This window comes from Myotis daubentonii, chromosome 5 (genome assembly GCF_963259705.1).
Source record: "Myotis daubentonii chromosome 5, mMyoDau2.1, whole genome shotgun sequence".
Taxonomy (NCBI): Eukaryota; Metazoa; Chordata; class Mammalia; order Chiroptera; family Vespertilionidae; genus Myotis; species Myotis daubentonii.
The window spans coordinates 31751454-31770689 of NC_081844.1; the positions used below are offsets into that span (position 1 = coordinate 31751454).

The window sequence follows — 19236 nt, forward strand, 5'->3', positions numbered from 1 at the left end:
ACACACCAGGAGTCCTCACTCCCTGTATAGGCCTCCTCTTGGCCCCGCCCACAAGGCTCCACCTCCTCCCTGGACCCGCCCCTTCTTGGTCTCGCTCCAAACCCCGCCCCACTAACAGTTCCGGGTGCCTCTTGACCTGAGGCACGAGGACCCACGCGGGACTGCTCCTGGCACTGCCTGACGGGCGAGTCCCCGACAGTCCGGCGGGGGTCCGTCAGCGGACCACGTTTGCAGGAGCTGGGAGGTTGATGACAAGGCGTCCGAGTCCCCGCGGGTAGGGTGGCGGGATGGGTTCTCACCTCCCGGCTCAGGCTCGGACCGGGCAGCCCGGCGCGCGCCGCGGCGGAGGAAAGCCCCCGGCGCAGGCCCCGGATATTTGTGTCTGCGCCGCCGCCATCGTCCCAGCTGATGGGTCGGGATACACGCTCGCGCTCGCGGTCGACGGGTCGTAGGGGTCGCAGGGGCCGAAGGCGGCGGAGCCGGAGCGGGAGTCGAAGCCGACATCGGAGCGGGAGCCATGGGCGGCGAAACCGGCGGCGCCGGGACGACGAAAGGCGACGGAGGCGGCGAAGCCGGGAGCGCAGGTGAGGTCGCTGCGTGAGCCGCTCGGGATTCAGCTCCTGCCCTGGGGAGGGGTGACCCCCGAGTCCGTCAGGGAGGGCTTCCTGGGGAAATGGACGTCGGGCAGCGGATGGGAGCGAGGGGTGTTTCAGGCAGGGCACGGGTGCAGGGAGGGACCGCCAGGAGCCCGGTTAGCGAGGCCGCTGACGCAAAGGTAACGGAGATGAGGCCGTGCAGGTTCCTGTCGTGGTAAAGGGCTTGGCCGTCATTCGTAGGGGAGTGCGGGGCCACGGGAGGATGGTGAACACGGGCGTGACGTGGGCCGGCTTCCTTGGCAGAACTCTCTCTGGCTTTCACGTGCAGAAGGGACTGGCCGGGGAGGGGGAGGAGGAGATGCAGTTGTCCAGGCAGCAGACGATGGCGGCCTGCAGGGAGGGAGACTGCGCGAGGCACCATGAGAAAGTGGGTTGAGTTTCGTGGATTTGGGAAGTGGAGGTGGGCGTGAGAGAGCTGTTGATGGCAGGTGCAGAGCTCAGGGGCTCCGAGGCCCCGGTCTCAGTGTCCCCATGGACCACTGTCCTTTCCTGCTGGCGATGGAACACCTTGCCAGGATTGACCTGGGCTTGTTCCGGCGCAGAGGAGCCAGCACAGTGATGGGGACTGACCCCAGGACCTGGGTCCCCGAGCTGGCTCAGTCCCTAGCAGGCTGTGACATGCAGGCCATTCTCTTACCCACTGTGACCCCAAGTTTACTCACCTGTGTCCTCAGTATTTCCATGGGGACCCCAGATTTTCTCTCCAGACACTCATTGTCACCCATTCCTTCAGCTCAGCAATTTTCAACCTCTTTCATCTCATGACGCACATCAAGTAATTACTAAAATTCTGCGGCACAACCAGGTTCGCCCCAGTGTGGGTTGTGTGCACTGTCCTGTTGGGGTTGAGTCTTGATTGCTGTTGGTGTGACTGGAAGGGATTGACCCCCAGGCCAATCAGCTCCCAGGACCGGCTCCCACTACAGTAAAGGAGCTGCTGGCAGAAGTCAGCCTTATGGAACAGGACTTGCTTCAGTGGGGCTTTGGTGCTCACCGAGCCCACCCCTTTGGTGTGTGGTTCCTGGAGGTGGGAGGGTTGTAATCCAGCATGAGCTGAAGCTGTCCATCGGGTGCACTGGCTCTGGGACCTCCCAGGAAGTGCAGAGTCAGCCACCACCTGTGCCCTGCCTGGGGTCACCAGGCACGAGTTACAGAGTGATCGGCAGATGGCTGCTACTTGTGTTGGGCTTGGAGGTGCTCGGGAGAGGCCATGCTGTGAACCAAGGCAGGCTCCTGCTAGAGCCGGGCCTGGGGCCACTTAGCAAGAGGCAGAGAGTATGCAGAAGCCAGCTGCCGCTGCTTTTAGAAATTGTAGGAAAATCCAGAACATAAGTCAGGGGGGGCCAGCTGTATGGCAAAGCCACTGGGAATGCTTGGGTGGGCCAGCAGGTTGGGTGGGGCTGGGTCTCAGGGAATCACCAGGGTGGGGCAAACACTGCGAGCCAGGTTGATGGAGACTCAGCTGTGGCTCCTGCCTGTAGACTCTGGGGAACAGTGGCCTCTGCCAGCACTTTTGTCTGGTAGAAAACTGCACCCCCAACTCTTTCCCTGATGCCAGACAATTCAGTTCCTCCCCGCATGCCCCTGGTTCCTTTCAAGCTGCTGCCTCAGTGCTGGAGCTCAGAGGGAGTGAGTCTGAGTAAGTCCAGGCATGTGCCCTTTAAGAGGAACTGCCTGGGACTCCAGCATCCCCAGTCTCACTCAGCCACAATCCCCACTGGTTTTTACAGCCAGAATTATGGGGACTTGTTTCCTGGCTTTGGAACCCTGGGCCAGGGGGGTGGCGGGGAGCTGGTGTGGGGCTAGGCTATGGAGGGGGACCTCCATAGTCAAGACTTACCTCCAGGTATTTCATTGTATTTTAACTTGTGATAAAAACTGGCTTAAAATATTTATAAATAGAGTCAAGAGTAAAACTGTACAAACTTGCACATTGAAAAGTGCAACAAGTTACTTTGATTGCAGTACAAATATTTACTGTTCTAAAAATTGAAGACTTAGCCAGGCAGATGAATTTTTAAGTGAACCAGTTGTTGAAATTATTGGAATTAACTGAGCCAAAGTGATTCTGCATTCTTCATCTATTTAGTTAGCACTTTGTATCATTATATACCGTTTACAATACATGTATAACTTGTAGCTATAATCATTTGTGCCGTTAAAGCTCTCACAAAACAAAACAAACAAAAAAAAGATTTTTTTATTGATTTTTTTTTTGTTTTTTTAGAGAGAGAAGAAGAGATTTCCATTCACATAGATTTCAGGAGATTCTGAATGATGATTGTTCTATAGGTTAGCTGGTTTGGGGTTTTTTTTTTAATGTGGTGGTTGGAGGATTCGAGTATGATGTTTACCTATGCCTCCATCTTGACTGGAAATCTCTAGATTTTTTGACATGAGCTTAATAGGTGGAACATTTAACATACTAAAGACAGATTTAGTTTTTCCTCTCTCTGTTCAGAGGCCTCCAAACACTAAAGGATCCATCCCTAGGGGCTTGCCCATTCTGTTCCCTATTCCCAGTGCCCTTCCCTGGCCCTTTATTGCTGCCAGTTTTACTCCAGTTTTCTCCTACCCATCTGTTTGACTAGATTAAACACCACCTTCTCCGTCAGCCCTCTCTTGTCACCTTGGAGAGATCAGATCTTCTGGTTCAAACTGGTGTGTGTGTGTGTGTGTGTGTGTGTGTGTGTGTTTAAATATATTTTATTGATTTTTTCAGAGAGGAAGGGAGAGAGAGAGTTAGAAACATCGATGAGAGAGAAACATCGATCAGCTGCCTCCTGCACACCTCCCACTGGAGATGTGCCCGCAACCCAGGTACATGCCCTTGACCGGAATCGAACCCGGGACCCCTCAGTCCGCAGGCCGACACTCTATCCACTGAACCAAACCTATTTCGGCAGTGTGTGTGTTTTTTTAAAATATATTTTTATTGACGTCAGAGAGGAAGGGAGAGGGAGAGAGAATCATTGATTGGCTGCCTCCTGCACACTCCCTATGGGGGATCAAGCCTGCAAACCAGGCATGTGCCCTGACTGGGAATCAAACTGTGACCTCCTGGTTCAAAGGTCAACCACTGAGCCAAACAGGCCAGATTGGTTCAAACTCATTGATCTTGCACCATCCAGCCCCAGCCCATCTCCCTGCCCTCATCCCCTCACTCTTGCCCTCGCTTACTCTGCTCCAGCCATACAGGCCTCCTTGCTGTTCCTTGAACATGCCAAGTAAATTGTTGCCAGGCCTTTGCTCGTGCTATGCCCTATGCCTGGATCATCTTCCACCCAGATCTCCCCATAGCTCCCTCACCCACTTCTTCCAGGTACCTCCTCAAGGAGACCCTCTCTGACCTTTTGTCCCCTAATTTATATCATTTCTTTGTGGCTCAGAGCACTATCCCATAACACACTGTGTGTTTCCTTGTTGATGTGAGCCCCACAAAGGAAGGGACCATCAATGCTTTTGTCACTGCTATGTTCCCAGAACCTAGAACAGTGCCTGGCATACAGCAGGCGCTCACTAACCGTATGTTGAACAAATGGCTGACCAGCGAGCAGTGAGCAAACCCTTTCGGATTTCCTTCCCAGGTCGGATTCAGAGGAAGACCAGTGGCAGCGGCGAGGAAGACAGAGCCGGAGCCCACAGCCCCCTCAGCGGCGCTCGCAGGACCAGTCCTCTCAGTCTGACTCAGGCAATGAGCAGCAGTGGCAGCACCAGGGCCGCTGGGCCCGCCGCCGGAGGACCCGCTCTTGCTCCTCCTCATCCAGCTCTGCATCCCCAGACCAGTCCCAGAGCTCGAGGGAGGCGGCTGCGGCCCTGAGCCAGCAACAGAACTTGCAGGAGCGGCTGCGGCTACGTGAGGAGCGGAAGCAGCAGGAGGAGCTGATGAAGGCCTTCGAGACGCCTGAGGAGAAGCGGGCCCGGCGCCTGGCCAAGAAGGAGGCCAAGGAGAGGAAAAAGCGGGAGAAGATGGGCTGGGGCGAGGAGTACATGGGCTATACCAACACCGACAACCCCTTCGGCGACAACAACCTCCTGGGCACCTTCATATGGAACAAGGTGAGCCGTCGTCGCCACGAAGTGCTTGCTGGTTAGCTCTGTGTTTGTGCCATTCACACATTTTTCCTGCCTTAGTGTTTTTCCTTTGTATACTTTTTACAACTTCAATTTCAAGAGATGTTATTTAGCACTCACAGCACACATTCCCAGACTGCATTTTGCCATGCAGAATTTTTTTTAAATATATTTTATTGACTTTTTACAGAGAGGAAGGGAGAGGGAGAGAGAGTTAAAAACATCGATGAGAGAGAAACATGGACCAGCTGCCTCCTGCACATCTCCTACTGGGGATGTGCCCTCAACCAAGGTACATGCCCTTGACCAAAATCGGGACCCCTCAGTCTGCAGGCCGACGCTCTATCCACTGAGCCAAACCAGTTAGGGCCAGAATCTATTTTATACACATACATACAATGGTTTTGTCAGGTTTTACTCTGTTAATTATCTCTTGCAGTATAACAGTTCAGGCATGCTTTGACCCCCCAAACCAGCCTAACCTCCATGTGACTGGAGAATAGGTTCTTAGTGTCCCACACTCAGGGTGGGATTCCACAGTTACCCTCTGTCAGCTCAGAGCTGTCGTTTCATTCTTGAGATGAAAATTATGCACTGGTCGTTTACCTGCAGCCATGGCCTTGGGCGCATAGCTGAAAACAGAATTTGTCTTTCACGTCTGGAGGCCAAAAGTCTGAAATCAAGGTGTTAGCAGGTCCATCCTCCCCTTGGAAGATCTGGGGAAAGATCTTTCCTGTCTCTTCCAGCTTCTGGTGGTTGCTAGGAGCAACCCAAGGCTTGTGGCTCTATCACGCCAGTCTCTGCCTCTGTTGTCAGTAGCTGTCTTCCTTCTGTGTCGTATCTTCATATGGCGTCATCCTCTCTCTGTGTCTAAATTTCCCTCTCCCTGTAAGGACACCAGTCATTGGATTAGGGCCCAGTCTAATCCAGTATGACCTCATCTTAACTAATTATATCTGCAGAGACTCTATTTCCAAATAAGGGCACATTCACAGCTTCCAGGTGTTGAGACGTGAACATACATACAGTTCAACCCCACACAGCACCCGTCACTGGTGGGGAGGGAGAGGACAGGGGCCACAGTTGGAGGCTGGGGCAGCTCCACTCATCGCCCACGCTCAGGCGTGGATTCTTACCAGTATCTTGAACACAGAGCCCTTTTCACCTGAGCCTTTGTACTCACCATTCCTCTGCCTTAGAACACTCCCTGCCTCTCCCATGGCTGGTTCTCCAGGTCTCAGCTGACACTGTCCCTCTCCGGAGAGGCCCTCCCGGCCCCCTTGGTCCCCGGGTCCCCTTGGGATTCTTTTCTTTTTTTTAATTTTAGTGATTTGAGAGGGAGAGAGAGAGAAACATGGATGATAAGAATCATTGATCAGCTGCCTTCTGCATGCCCTCCACTGGGGATCAAGCCCGCAACCTGGGCGTGTGCCCTGACCGGGAATCGAACCATGACCTCTGGTTCATCGGTTCCGATGCTCAACCACTGACACCAGCCCGGCTCCCCTGGTAGTTGGTCATGGCACTGCCTCTGCGTTTCTAGCACTTCACTAACAAACTGGTACTGCACACCTGCCAGGTGCTGGATCCTTTGTGGCCCGGGGCACATAGCCACAAGCGAAGGAGACAAAAATCACTCCCTGTGGGCCAGCAGCCTCGAGGGGGAGACAAACTGTAGTAAGTAAGTTAGCGAAGTACAAGAGGCGAGAACGAAGGCAGGCGTCGTGGTGCAGCAGTGACCACAGTAAGCAGGCCCAGCCCTGGCCGGTTGCTCAGTAGTTAGAGCATTGACCTGCGCACCAAAGGGTCTCAGGTTCCATTCCTAGGCAAGGGCACGTACCTGGGTTACAGGTTCAATCCCTGGCCCCGTCGGGGTGCATGCGGGAGGCAGGTAATCAGTGTGTCTCTTTCACATCAATGTTTCTCTCCCTCTCGCCCTCTCTCCCTCTCCCTCTCCCTCTCCCTCTCCCTCTTTCTCTCTCTCTCTCCCTCCCTGTCCCTCTCCCTCCTTCCCTGCCACCCACCCTACCTTCCACTCTCTCTAAAAACCAATGGAAAGAATATCCTTGGGTGAGGATTAAAAAAATTATAAATAAGCAGGCCCAGAAAGGTCTCATTGAAGAGGTGATTTCTAAATACACAGCCTAATTTATAATGTGTAGTTCCTGCCAAACTGAGCTCCACAGGGCAAGCTCTGTCCTAGGGCCTGGCACCCAGTAGGCACTCAATAAATTCAAATGAGCAAGCTTGCTGTAGCCTGGGGTGTGCACATTTCTCCAGGGAGTCTTCCTCAGCCCAGCCTGGCCTTGGGGAGTTTGCCCCAGGGGAGGGCTTTGCCGCACACAGCGGGTGCAGCTAGGTTTCTGTGTGAAACAAGAATCAGCAGGTCCCAAGAGACTCCCATGACCCTGCAGGAGGGCCCAGCTGTCTCTCCTCGGTGCCTCAGCACATTTCACTGACAGTAGGGGGTCTTTGTAGGTTGGATTGTAATAAAATTGCTTGATTTGTGGGTGGGGATGGAGGGTGTCTTCTAGTGGAAGGCAGTGAGGGGTGCCCGGGGACAGGTCCTTCCTCTGAGCTTCACTCTCAGCTGCAAAGCAGATGCTGTGGTCCATTCATTTCGGTCTTTGTACATGCGTGTGCCGCAGCTTCCTCATGGGAAGTGCCAGGGAGGCCCCTCACCCAGCGGGCCTGTGCTGACCCTTGCAGGCCCTGGAGAAGAAGGGGATCAGCCACCTGGAGGAGAAAGAGCTGAAGGAGCGGAACAAGAGGATCCAGGAGGACAATCGGCTGGAGCTGCAGAAGGTGGGGGCGCCTTTCCTCATAGGGGCTCCGAGGCTGGCTTGCCCTTGTTTAAGTCAAACAGAACCTGCTTGGCTTTCATGGAAAGGCTTGCCTTTAGGCACAGCTGCATCCAGGGCCCAGGCAGCGTCTCCAGCGAGCTGCTCCTCTCCACATCGGCTCCGCTGGCCTCTGGGCTTGACTCTCAGATGCTCCTCTCAGGGTGGCCTCTCCTGCCCAGGGTCGGTCGGGCTGGGGCCAGGCCTGGGGTATAGTCCCCATCCCAACCCTAGGGGATCCCATGGCCTGAGAGGGCACAGGGCAGGCCCCACGAAACCTCCCCATCATCCAGCTGTCCTGCCCTCATCCTCCCTGTGCATCCCCAGGTGAAGCAGCTCCGGCTGGAGCGGGAACGGGAAAAGGCCATGCGTGAGCAGGAGCTGGAGATGCTGCAGCGGGAGAAGGAAGCGGAGCACTTCAAGACGTGGGAGGAACAGGAGGACAACTTCCACCTCCAGCAGGCCAAGCTTCGGTGCGGGGGGTGGGGGGGGGGGCTGCCCACCACCACCCTTTGTTCACCAATACCCTCTGTCGCCTCCCTTCACCCACCAGCCTGCTTCTGGGCTCAAACACATGGAGCTGGTTTCTGCCCCAGGGCCTTTGCACTTGCTAGTCCCGCTTCCTAGAACCCGCTGTTCCACGGCTCCCCCTCACCCTTGGGGTTTTTGCCTATTGTGTTCTTGGGGGGCGCTCCCCAAGCCCCTTTCTGGCACTAGCCCCAGTTTTGCGTGTACACTTGTTGCTGGTGGGCTCCCCCATTGGGCTGGGTGCAGAGGAGACCCCTGAATACACCGGCTCCATGTGCGGAACTGCGCAAGCTGAGTGGGAGTGTTCTGGGCCTCACTGTGCTAGTCCCTCCACCTGCAGCCCACAGGCGTTTGCTCATCAGCTGTGTTTATAGAGAAGGAAGATGAAGCTCCTGGGGGTTGAGTTATCTGAGGCCACATGGGTCTCTGAACCTGCGGCCCAGCGTATGTGCATCCGGAGCCCACCCTCGCGCTTCTGTCTGCCAGCTACACCAATCCTGGCCAAGGGCTTGGACCTTCCTGATCGTGGGGCCCCTTATGTTAGACTAGGGTCAGCCTCTGCCGTGTGTCCCCTGGGGCACAGCACTGAGGCTCTGTCTTTCAGCCTGGGCAGCCCGTCCATTGAGAAGTGGTCCTCTCTGTCCCTCTGGCTCCACTCTCACCTGCTGCTCTTCAGACCCCATGTTCACGCCTATCCCTCTCTGAGCCTGTTTCTCCTCACTAATCTGCCTTACCTCTCCACCTGACGCCTCCTCTTTCAGGAAGCCTTCCCTGACCACCACCCCCTGCCGGCAAGGCTCCTACCCTAGCTCCCACACTGGTCACCCCCTTGGCAGGATAATGGGAGGGAGGTCACGTCCTGGACTCTAACACCGCCCCCTTCTCCCTGCAGCTCCAAGATTCGAATCCGGGATGGACGGGCCAAGCCCATCGACCTGCTGGCCAAGTACATCAGCGCCGAGGACGATGACCTGGCTGTGGAGATGCACGAGCCTTACACCTTCCTCAATGGCCTCACGGTGGCTGACATGGAGGACCTGCTGGAGGATATCCAGGTACCACCCAGCCCCACCACCCACACCCTGGCTGTGCACCCTCCCCAAGACTGTGCTTTCTCCTCACCCCTGTGTGCCTTCGCCTCCAGGTGTACATGGAACTGGAGCAGGGCAAGAATGTGGACTTCTGGCGGGACATGACCATCATCACGGAGGATGAGATCTCTAAGCTCCGCAAGCTGGAGGCCTCTGGCAAGGGCCCAGGTAACCCAGGGCCAGCGCTGACCCCAAGCTGGCTGACCAGAAAGACACCAGGGTGTGCTTTGGGGGACGTTTCTGCATTGGTGGGAGTTGTCATGGGGACACATCTGCATTGGTGGGGGTTGCCATTGGGGGTGGTTCCGCTGGAAGCTAACCTTAGCTGTGCAGACATCAGTTTCTTTGGACTCTCCACAGCCCTCTGGAGGCCTCTGTGGGAGCCACCAGGGGGCAGCATTGAGCAGCGGGAGCCCCAGGTCCTGGGCTAAGGGCTCTCCCGAGATGAAGGGGGCTCCTTTAAATGATCCCTGGGCAGCACAGGCTTCCCTGGGAGCAGGGCCAAAAGGGTTTTTGTTGGGGTTTCAGGTTTTCTCCCAAGACTCAGTGTAAGAGCAGGACCCAGCTCTGCTTGCTGGGAAACGCCATGCAACCCCAATCTGTTCAATCTGGTGTTCTTTATAACTCAGTTTTCTTTTCCTCTAATTGGCTCCATGTGTACGTTCAAAGGGGAAATGAACTCCCCAGACATGGCCCATAGCCCCCTGGGGGCAGAATGCCCTGGGTGAGAGCCTCTGCTCTAAAAGCTCATGACCAGACGCAGCGGGCCCGCCCTCCGCCCCTCCGGCCACCGGCTTCAACCGTCCAGCTTCTGTGGCCCTCACGTCCCTTTGCCACTTCATCCTTCATCACCCACTTGGTGGCTGAGGACGTGAGCCCTCCCCAACCCTCCCCCCCTCTCCTCCCCCCCCCTCCCCCTGGCCTGTGTAAATGTCATTTGAAGCTCAGATATGGCTCGGGACAATTTCCTTCCTCTTAGGAAAGGATAAATATCCTTTATTTTTGTAAATGGAGTTTTGTTTCTCACGTCCTCTTAGCAGTTACATCCTGCAGTAACTTCCGGAGAAAGGAAGAGAAACCCTTGTCAGAAGCCGTGTCAGGAAACCTCCTTGGGTGGCAGTGGGACTGGGTGTAGAACTGGTTGGAAGGTGCTGGGAGGCCCTTGGACAGAGTAACAGTTAGGATCAGGACTCTGGGTGCAAACCCAAGCCAGCAAGCAGCTCCGCGACCTTGGCCGGTCATCTCCCTCCTGGGTGCTCAGTTGTCCCTTTCGTTGCATGGGGATGATAAGACCCCTCCAGGAGGGTTGCCTGGAGAGAAGGGAGTTAGTGTCAGGCGCTGGAATAGCCCCTGCCTGTGTGGCGCTGACTCCACCCCCGCCCCCCGCCTTCCAGCTGGGCCTGGGCAGTGTTCAGACACATCGAGAAGCTGATTGGGCCTCCTCCTCCTTGTTCCTGGGCCCTTTCTCCCAACACAGTGGCCCCTACACCCGCCCCCCAGGCTCCCTTCATTTTCTTCAGTGAAGGAGCCCCTCTTCCTCCCTTTTTTTTAACGACAGGGAGGCAGAGGAAGAGAGAAATAGAAACATCAATGATGAGAGAGAATCGTTGATTGGCTGCCTCCTACACAACCCCCACTGAGGATCAAGCCCACAATGCAGGCATGTGCCCTGATGGGGAATTGAACCATGATTTCCTGGTTCAGAGGTTAACGCCCAACCACTGAGCCACGTCAGCCAGGTACACATCTCCCTTTTTTGTGGTTTGTGCCCTCATCTTGGTGGGGCACAAGCTGCTGTAACTTCTGGAGGAAGGGAGGTGCAGTTCTTTGATGTCCGGTGTGTCAGGAAATGTTCTCTCCCTCCGGCTGGTGGCAGCGGGGCTGGTATAGACTTCTTGAGCAGGTATTTCTTCAGAGGCTGAAGACAGACCCCGCCCCACTGGTCTGCCCATTTCCAAAGCTCTACCAGTGGCTGTTCAGGTGGCATCCAAGCCTAAGACATGGCTTCCTTTAAACATGACTTAGAGCTCTTAGCTTCTGTGGGAACAGCACCAGCAGGGCTGTTTGTTCGGGTTGTAAGTTTTCACTGGTTCCATCTATTTGAGCGAGTGCAGAACTTGGCTCTGCTTGGCCTGGTAAGGGGGTTGTTGCCAAATTTGGTTTGGGACCTATGTTATTTCTGGGCCTGCCGTAGACCAAGGGCAGGCTATCGGCCCGTAGGTTGACCATTGAGGCCAGCGCTGCTAAGGGTGACACAGGTACACAACGAAATGAAGGGGCTGAATCTTTAGGTGCTGATTCCGGGGTCCAAGGTTGGTTGGCTACAGGGACTTGGGTCCCTCTCAACCTTATCAGATCAACTGTGACCAAGTGTCCACGACAGTGGCTCTTAAATCCTGCTTTCGAGCAGGGAGCATGAGCTTGTCACCTAGTTCCTTATTCACAGCAATGGGAAGCCCAGGGAGGTCCCTGCCCTCAGGAAGCCACATCCTGGGTGTGCAGGCCGAGGGAGCAATCTGGTAGAAGGTACATTCTTGCTGAGTGCTGCGGATGGGTGTTACTGATGGAAAGAACCCCATGTGCAAAGGCCCTGGGGCAGGGCCAGGCCTTGGCATCTTCGTAAACAACAAGGAGCCTGGTGTGCCAAAGCACATAGGCTCAGGCAGTATCTGGCCCTGTCCTGGGCCCTTCAGTCTAGAAAGGGACATGTCCTTGGGCCTGCAGCCCATGGTAGATACTGGAACAGATTTCCCTGCAGGACAGAGGGGCCTGTTTGTCTCGGGGCAGCGCCTGAGAAACGAGCAGTTTTTCCTGCTGTGGTGGAGTGTCCTCTGTGCCAGGCACAGCACAGTGCTCACATGCATGGTCTCACCAGGCTTCATAGAAGGGAAAACAGAGGCCCAGAGAGGGTGAGCCACTTGCCCAAGATCACACAGCTGGGACTGGCATAGCATAATCTGAATTCCAAACAGCTACCAGGCAAACACTCTTGGCTCTTCTATGTGGTTTTGGGAAGGGAGTGGTGGGCAGGGTTGGTAAACTGGGTACCTGGGTCCAAGCCTGGTGTTGAGTGGCCCCTGCCTCACCGTAGGCGAGCGACGAGAGGGCGTTAACACCTCGGTCAGCTCCGATGTGCAGTTGGTCTTCAAAGGGAAGACATACAGCCAGCTGCAGGTCATCTTCCAGGGTATTGAGGGCAAGATCCGGGCCGGGGGCCCCAACCTGGACATGGGATACTGGGAGAGCCTCCTGCAACAGCTGCGTGCCCACATGGCGCGTGCCAGGTGAGTGGGCAACAGGCCTCAGCCAGGCACTGTACAGGGTGGGTCTTGTCCCTCTTGGGATCTCGCCTGGGGGACAGGAGCCCCCTCCATCAGGCCTGCTGGGTAGTCTTGGGGCCATAGATCAGGGCCCTGGCCACCGGCCCCTGCTGTGCTCAGGAAGAGCTGCTCGTTCCCCCACCTGGATTCAGGGGCCCTGGGAGTCGGGCAGGGCCTCCCACAGTGGCCTTCCTTACAGCCTTTCCCAAGAACCTGGTCTTGGTTTCAATTAGGGTTAACAGGCATCGCGAGAAGCCCCCAGGCTGCCTGTCCCCCCCCTTCTGCTGGCCCCACACACCCTGTGTACAAATTCTCAGCGTGCTTGGCACTGCTGTGTAAACACAGCGCCTGCCTGCCACTGACTGTGTACTCGCCTCTAAATTTATCTTCTCTGCCTGCTCCGCCTCCTCCCTGCCCAGCCTTGTGTTATGTGAATACCCTGCTATAGGGGCTTCCCTCCCCCCCCCCCCCCCCCCGCCCGGGCATGGGGTAGTTCTCCAGGGTTCCTGACCTCAAGTCCCATTTTTATGGCCAAAGCCTTGACCCTGGAATAGCCGTGCTGGGCTGGAGCCCCAGCTTGTGTGTACCCACTTACTGCCCTCTCAACCTCTTGTGTCCTAGCAGCAAAAGGAGGGGTCATGAGAAAGCCTGAGGGAGGCTGGGGTCCCCTCCCCCACCCAGTGAGGGTGACCCCCTGGCCCGTGTTTCAGGCTTCGCGAGCGGCACCAGGACGTGCTTCGGCAGAAGCTCTACAAGCTGAAACAGGAGCAGGGCGTGGAGAGCGAGCCGCTGTTCCCCATCCTCAAGCAGGAGCCCCCGTCTCCTGGCCACAGGTAGGCCCAGCCCGGAAGTTCCCCTTCCTCGCCTGGGGCCCAGGAAGAATCCCACACACACTTCTGGGGGGGTCAGGACAGCCGCCCGCCCAGCCCAGCCCAGCCTGCCTTCTTTCCTTGAAGCCTGGAGCCTGAGGACCAGGCCCTGACCCCCCCAGGGCCCTCCTTGGAGGGCGGCCCCGTGGAGCCTGAGGCAGAGGAGGCCGCACCGGCAGAGGGTGAAGCCGAGGGGGAGGCCGTGCTCATGGAGGAGGACCTGATCCAGCAGAGCCTGGACGACTATGACGCCGGCAAGTACAGCCCCCGGCTGCTCACGGCCCATGAGCTGCCCCTGGACGCCCACGTGCTGGAGCCCGATGAGGACCTGCAGCGCTTGCAGCTGTCGCGGCAGCAGCTCCAGGTCACAGGTACTCGCCAAATGAGGCAGCTGGGTGTGCTGTGGGGCTGCTGGGCCGGGGCCAACCAGGGGACTTGACGGCGATCTTGTTTCTGCCCCCCTCCCTCCCTGTCTGTGAGCATCATCCATTGGTCTGCTCACTCATTCATTTGGGCTTGGTGACCCGCTGGCCCCAAGGATAGAGGGATGGTGGTTTTTGTGAGGGTAGGGGTCGGGGGTTGTTTAGTTTTTTTGTTGTTGGTCTTCACCTAAGGATATTTGGATATTTTTTCCTTTTTTTTTTTTTTTTTTTCCAAAGAGAGTAAAAGGGAGGGAAAGGGGAGAAATAGAGAGAAACATTGTTGTGAGAGACATCTATTGGTTGCCTCCCACACGCTCCCTGCCCAGAGTTAGGGATTGATTGAACCTACAACCACAAAGGTATGTGCCCTTGCCTGGAAATTGCACCCACAACCCCTGGTGCGCAGGCTGGTGCTCTAACCACTGAGCACAACAGGCCAGGGCAATGGTTGGTTTTACATTCTGTGCCCAGCCCTGCTGTGAGCTCCTTATGCTACTCACTGCGGGGGCCCCTCGCCTCCCTGAGCTACTGTTGTCCTGGGTACAGGAAGGCCCTGCCCCGGGTCCCCTGGCCGGTCTCTAACCGCAGGCTCTCCGGCCACTCGGCGGGATGCATGTGCTCGGTGCCACACTGGGAGGACAGTGAGCATAGATGGCGGAGGATGGGGCACTGGGCAGGCAGGGCAATTGGGAGCCAGAGCCTGCCACTCCCTGTGCCTGACCCTGAGCCCCAGTTCTTCTGTGAGAGGCCGGATAGGGGGGAGGCTCAGGCTGCCCTTCCCACCACCTGGGGGGGCCGGAAACTGGAGCTCAGTGGTGCCTCCCTCCTCCCACAGGCGATGCAAGTGAGAGTGCGGAGGACATCTTCTTCCGGCGCGCCAAAGAGGGCATGGGCCAGGACGAAGCACAGTTCAGCGTGGAGATGCCCCTGACGGGCAAAGCCTACCTGTGGGCTGACAAGTACCGGCCTCGCAAGCCACGCTTCTTCAACCGCGTGCACACGGGCTTCGAGTGGAACAAGTACAACCAGACACATTACGACTTCGACAACCCACCGCCCAAGATCGTGCAGGGCTACAAGTTCAACATCTTCTACCCCGACCTCATCGACAAGCGCTCCACCCCCGAGTACTTCCTGGAGGCCTGCCCCGACAACAAGGACTTCGCCACCCTGCGCTTCCACGCGGGGCCGCCCTACGAGGACATCGCCTTCAAGATCGTCAACCGCGAGTGGGAGTACTCACATCGCCACGGCTTTCGCTGCCAGTTCGCGAATGGCATCTTCCAGCTCTGGTTCCACTTCAAGCGCTACCGTTACCGGCGGTGATGGCCCTGCATTTCCCCGACCACCTGAGAGGAGTGTTAGGCTGGCAGCCTTCCCTGGCTGGTTCACAGCTCACCTCCAGCTGGGCCTTCCCCTCGCAGCCTCACTTTCCCTGTGTGAACAGCAAGTCACCGTGGAACTGCCTCAGGGGCTTGAGGGGAGGACTGGGGGTGGCTGGCCCAGGATTCTGACATGCAGGAGGGGCTGCTGGGGGGACTCTTTGAGCCCAGGGAACCCAGCAAGTGTCAACCAACCTCCCTGTCCACATGGGCAGAGTGAAGCCCGAGTCCCATCTTAGACAAGCCCTGCAGTGCAGGCCTTGCGGGGGGGAGGGAGGGGGAGGAGGACAGCATGGGGCCCAGACATGGGGTACCGAGCTTTTGAGGAAATCCAAGTTCAGAGTGTTGATGGGCCCTTGGACATAGCCGGCTGTTGCAGGGCCCACACTCCTGGCCCTTTCCCAGGGGCCTCCCTCAGTGCCCACACCAGTGGGACCCAGACCCTTATGGTACATGTTCCAAAAGAGACCATTTGAGGGACATGCTACCCACCTCACCCCTGGGCTGGCCGAGGGTCAGTCTCTCCCCAAGTGGGCATGAAGGACACACCCACCATCAGACCTAGGAACCAGGGGCCACTGAGAAGTCCTTCCACACCCACTGAGCACCCAGGAGGCAGCCTCCATGGTGCAGCTGCGATGCCCGATCTGGCCTGGGTGTTCCCCTCACCTCAGAACAGCTGTGTTCTTCAAGGCCACCTCCCAGCCACCACAGAGCTGCTCTCCGTGTTCCTGTTTCAGACGAGGACAGTCACTCACCCATAGTCAGACTGTCAACGGTACAGCGGGCCAGCCAGCCACCCCAGAAACATTGCTGTTAGCGCTCTGTTATGAAGACATTCCCAGCCTAAAGGGGAAGAACCGGCACCAAACCCTGAAGTGCCACCTCCCGGCTCCTCAGGCAGCCCCACCAGTGCCCCGTTTCATCTGGAAATATTTAGGCTGTTTATCTAAAAAGACTTTTTTTTAGGTGGGGAGGGGAAATCTTGTTTATTTTCATTTATTTGGTCTACTCAGTACATTTTTAAAAAATAAATGCTCTATTTTAGAATACTTATAGATTTTCAGAAATGCTGGAAAGATAGTTCCTACACCCACATCCAGCTGTCCCCATTGTTAACGTCTCCTGTAACCACGGCACATTTGTCACAAAGACATGAAACCCAACCAAGAAGACCTTTTAAAAACAACCACACCTAAAAATAGTTCCTTAGGAAGCTTCTTGTAGTCGGTTTCCTCCATCCCTGCCTTCAGCCCTTCAGCTTCTCCTCCCGTTAGAAGGTTGTCATCGGACTTGACCATGGATGCTGGGAGGTGAGTAGCTGCTCACCTAAGCCAGGGGGTGACTTGGGGAAATGCATCCTGTTAAGTGGCACCCTCCACACTACAGACCCTGGCCCGCCCACCCAACCTGGTCCAGGATGGAGAAGGGCCATGTGGCAGCATAAGGACCATTTCTGTCCCTTCAGAATCACCAGTTGATTGACAGAGCAACCTTAGCATCCCTGGCAGCCACTGCCAAGTGGCCCGTGGCCTGCTCGCCTGTCACTGAGTGCAGGGCAGACCCTGGAGGCTCTTTGGTCAGGATATGGTAAGGCCTACCCTGCTGTCAGCCTGGGCTGTGTGCCTCTGCTGCAGCCCTGACCTCACACAGCTCTGTACAACGGCACTTACATCCATTTGGCAAAACGGGCTCATGGAGGCCCACATTTGCAACCCTAGAAAGTGGCAGTCAGGGTTCAAACCTGGATTTCTCTAATTTGGAGAACCCTACCTCCCTGGCCACCACCCATGTCCCAGCCTCAGTTTCTCCACCTGCCCCCAGAGGAATCCTCCCAACCCCAGTGTCCCAATTCCTCTTCCTCACATCACGCCTGTAGTTCAGACAGTGTGTCCACCCTAAGGGAGAAGGTGGCATCTGCCCGACTTGCTAGGTGTGTTTAGCCAGGAGCCCCTAGTCTGGAGGGAGGAGAGGGGCTCAGACATTAGCAGCCCAAGGAGTCCGGCTGGGGCCAGGGGAAGGCACCGGGTCTGAGGGACCTCAGAAGGGACACACGGCTTCCTGGAGGGACCGCTGGGCAGAGGAGAGTTGAGCCTGTCTTGTAGGGGGGAAGGCTGCAGGTCCCCCGCAGGGCAGGGCTGAATGCACGCCCAGGAGCTGGACTGCCCAGGGCGCTGGGGAACCACACAGGTGAGGGAGCTGAGCTGGGTGTCAAGGGGACCCCTCGGGCAGGCTGGAGGTACCACACCCATCCAGCTGCCCCATCACCCCACCCTGGCCCAAGGACCACCAGTGTTTCTTAAGCTAACCCCAACCACCACTCCAGTTTCTTCCTGCCTTCAGCTGTCCGAATCTAAGAATAGATGCTCCCTGCCTGGCCCCCACCGGAAACCACAGCCACGGGGGGCACATCCTAAGCCTAGCTTCTGCTCCCAACATTTGCCCCCACCCTCCCCCGGCCATCTCAGTGTCTCCCAGGCCTCCCGTGTGCCCACTGAGCTAGGAGGGGGTAAATAGACCTGAAGATCTCCCGCCACCAGCCCAGGAGATGGAGGAAGCCCAGAGCTCACATTCAAATCCCACCTACCTGTGCCCTTGGCCATGTCATTTCCTCCCTCTGGCCTCAGTTTCCCCATTTATAAAATGAGCGTCTTCACCTCCTGCATTGCAGTGAGATCCAGACCAGACTAAATTCCCAGTCAAGCATGCATCTCTGACCCCTGCCCTGGCCCTTTCCCAGAAGCAGCCTTATCCTTCTTATCTCCAGGCACAGGAAGTGGGAATAGAACAGTCTCCCTCCACCTCATACCCTCCCCCCCGCCCGCCACCTCCCTCCCCACCATCTGGAGCCCCAGCCCCACATCCTCTTTCCATCACATCTGCCCTCACTGCAGGTCCCCAAAGCTTCATGCTCTCCCTTGCCCCAAAGTCTTGCATATGTGATTTCTGCCATGTCTCTTGCACCAGAAACGCCTCCTCATCCCACAAAGCCCCAGTTCTCATGCCTTCTCCAAGCGCCAGGTTGCCTACCAGGCTCACTATGCCCAATCACTTTCTCTGGCCCAGCATGACTGCAAGGGGTTAGGGCTGTGTCCAGCTCTTTCTCTAGCCTGGAGGGTCTTTGAGAGCAGGTCTTGTTTCCAGTCCTACCTGGGGCTCATAATTGTCCCACCACATGGGCCAGACACACACTTGCCCTTGAGGAGGGATTAAAGCAGAGCAAGAGTCCTGGCCAGTTTGGCTCAGTGGCTAGAGCGCCGGCCTGAGGACTGAAGGGTCCTGGGTTCGATTTTGATCAAGGGCACATGCCCAGGTGGCGGGCTCGGTCCCCAGTGAGGGGTGTGCAGGAGGCAGCCAAAAATGGTCCTCTCTCATCATTGATGTTTCTCTCTCTCTCTCCCTCTCCCTTCCTCTCTGAAATCAATAAAAATATTTTTTTAAAAAATAAAGTGGAGCAAGAAAAGGAAAAGGGGAGGAGCAAGACGGCTGGAGGCCAAGGCTTTACAGAGGAGGGGGCCTTGGAGCCAGGGCTCTGCCAGATGCATAGGAGTTGGGATACTCTTTGCCAATCAGAAGAAATGAGGGGTAGCCATGGCCAGTGTGGCTCAGTTGGTTGAGCACTGAAAGGTCCCAGTTCAACTCCTAGGCAGGGCACATAACCAGGTTGCAGGTTTGATCCCCAGTCAGGGTGTATGGAGGTGGCAACAGATCGATGTTTTTCTCTCCCTCTCCCTCTCGCTCTAAAATCAATAAAAAAAAATTTTTCTTTTTAAAGAGAGAGAGAGAGAGAGAAGTCAGGGTTAAATGGGGCAGGGACTCAGACAATGGGATGGAATGGGAGGGGCCATCTGGAGGGATGGGGGGTGTGAGCCAAGGCCTGGAGACCGGAAAGATGGTGGGCGGGGAAACCAGAGAAGGGGTTTCCAGCCAGAGCCTAGGGGAGTCCAGGGCTGGAGTCCATCTTCTCTCAGAGCCTGCACTTGTGTGCCCCTCCCAGGCCCCAGCACTGGGCAGCGTGAGCTCAAGGCCCAGCCATCTAGTCATGACCCACTAG

At 56.5% G+C, this 19236-nt stretch overlaps 1 protein-coding gene across 1 annotated transcript; it reads left to right on the forward strand.

Annotated features, from left to right (window-relative positions):
- Positions 1-201: 201 nt before the first annotated feature.
- On the forward strand, positions 202-16234 carry CACTIN (cactin, spliceosome C complex subunit). The gene is made up of 10 exons (XM_059697164.1): positions 202-584; positions 4244-4715; positions 7440-7535; positions 7898-8043; positions 8991-9153; positions 9243-9357; positions 12281-12473; positions 13220-13342; positions 13466-13749; positions 14636-16234. The coding sequence occupies exons 1-10, from the start codon at positions 409-411 to the stop codon at positions 15124-15126; spliced, it is 2259 nt and encodes a 752-aa protein (XP_059553147.1). The 5' UTR covers positions 202-408; the 3' UTR covers positions 15127-16234.
- Positions 16235-19236: the final 3002 nt, after the last annotated feature.

What these genes read in the sequence shown, in the direction of transcription:
- CACTIN (XM_059697164.1), top strand. Translation starts at nt 409, where the DNA reads ATGGGTCGGGATACACGCTCGCGCTCGCGGTCGACGGGTCGTAGGGGT. An exon ending in CGGCGAAGCCGGGAGCGCAG is followed by an intron (nt 585 to 4,243) that starts GTGAGGTCGCTG and finishes TTTCCTTCCCAG; the next exon opens with GTCGGATTCAGAGGAAGACC. An exon ending in CTCCAGCAGGCCAAGCTTCG is followed by an intron (nt 8,044 to 8,990) that starts GTGCGGGGGGTG and finishes TTCTCCCTGCAG; the next exon opens with CTCCAAGATTCGAATCCGGG.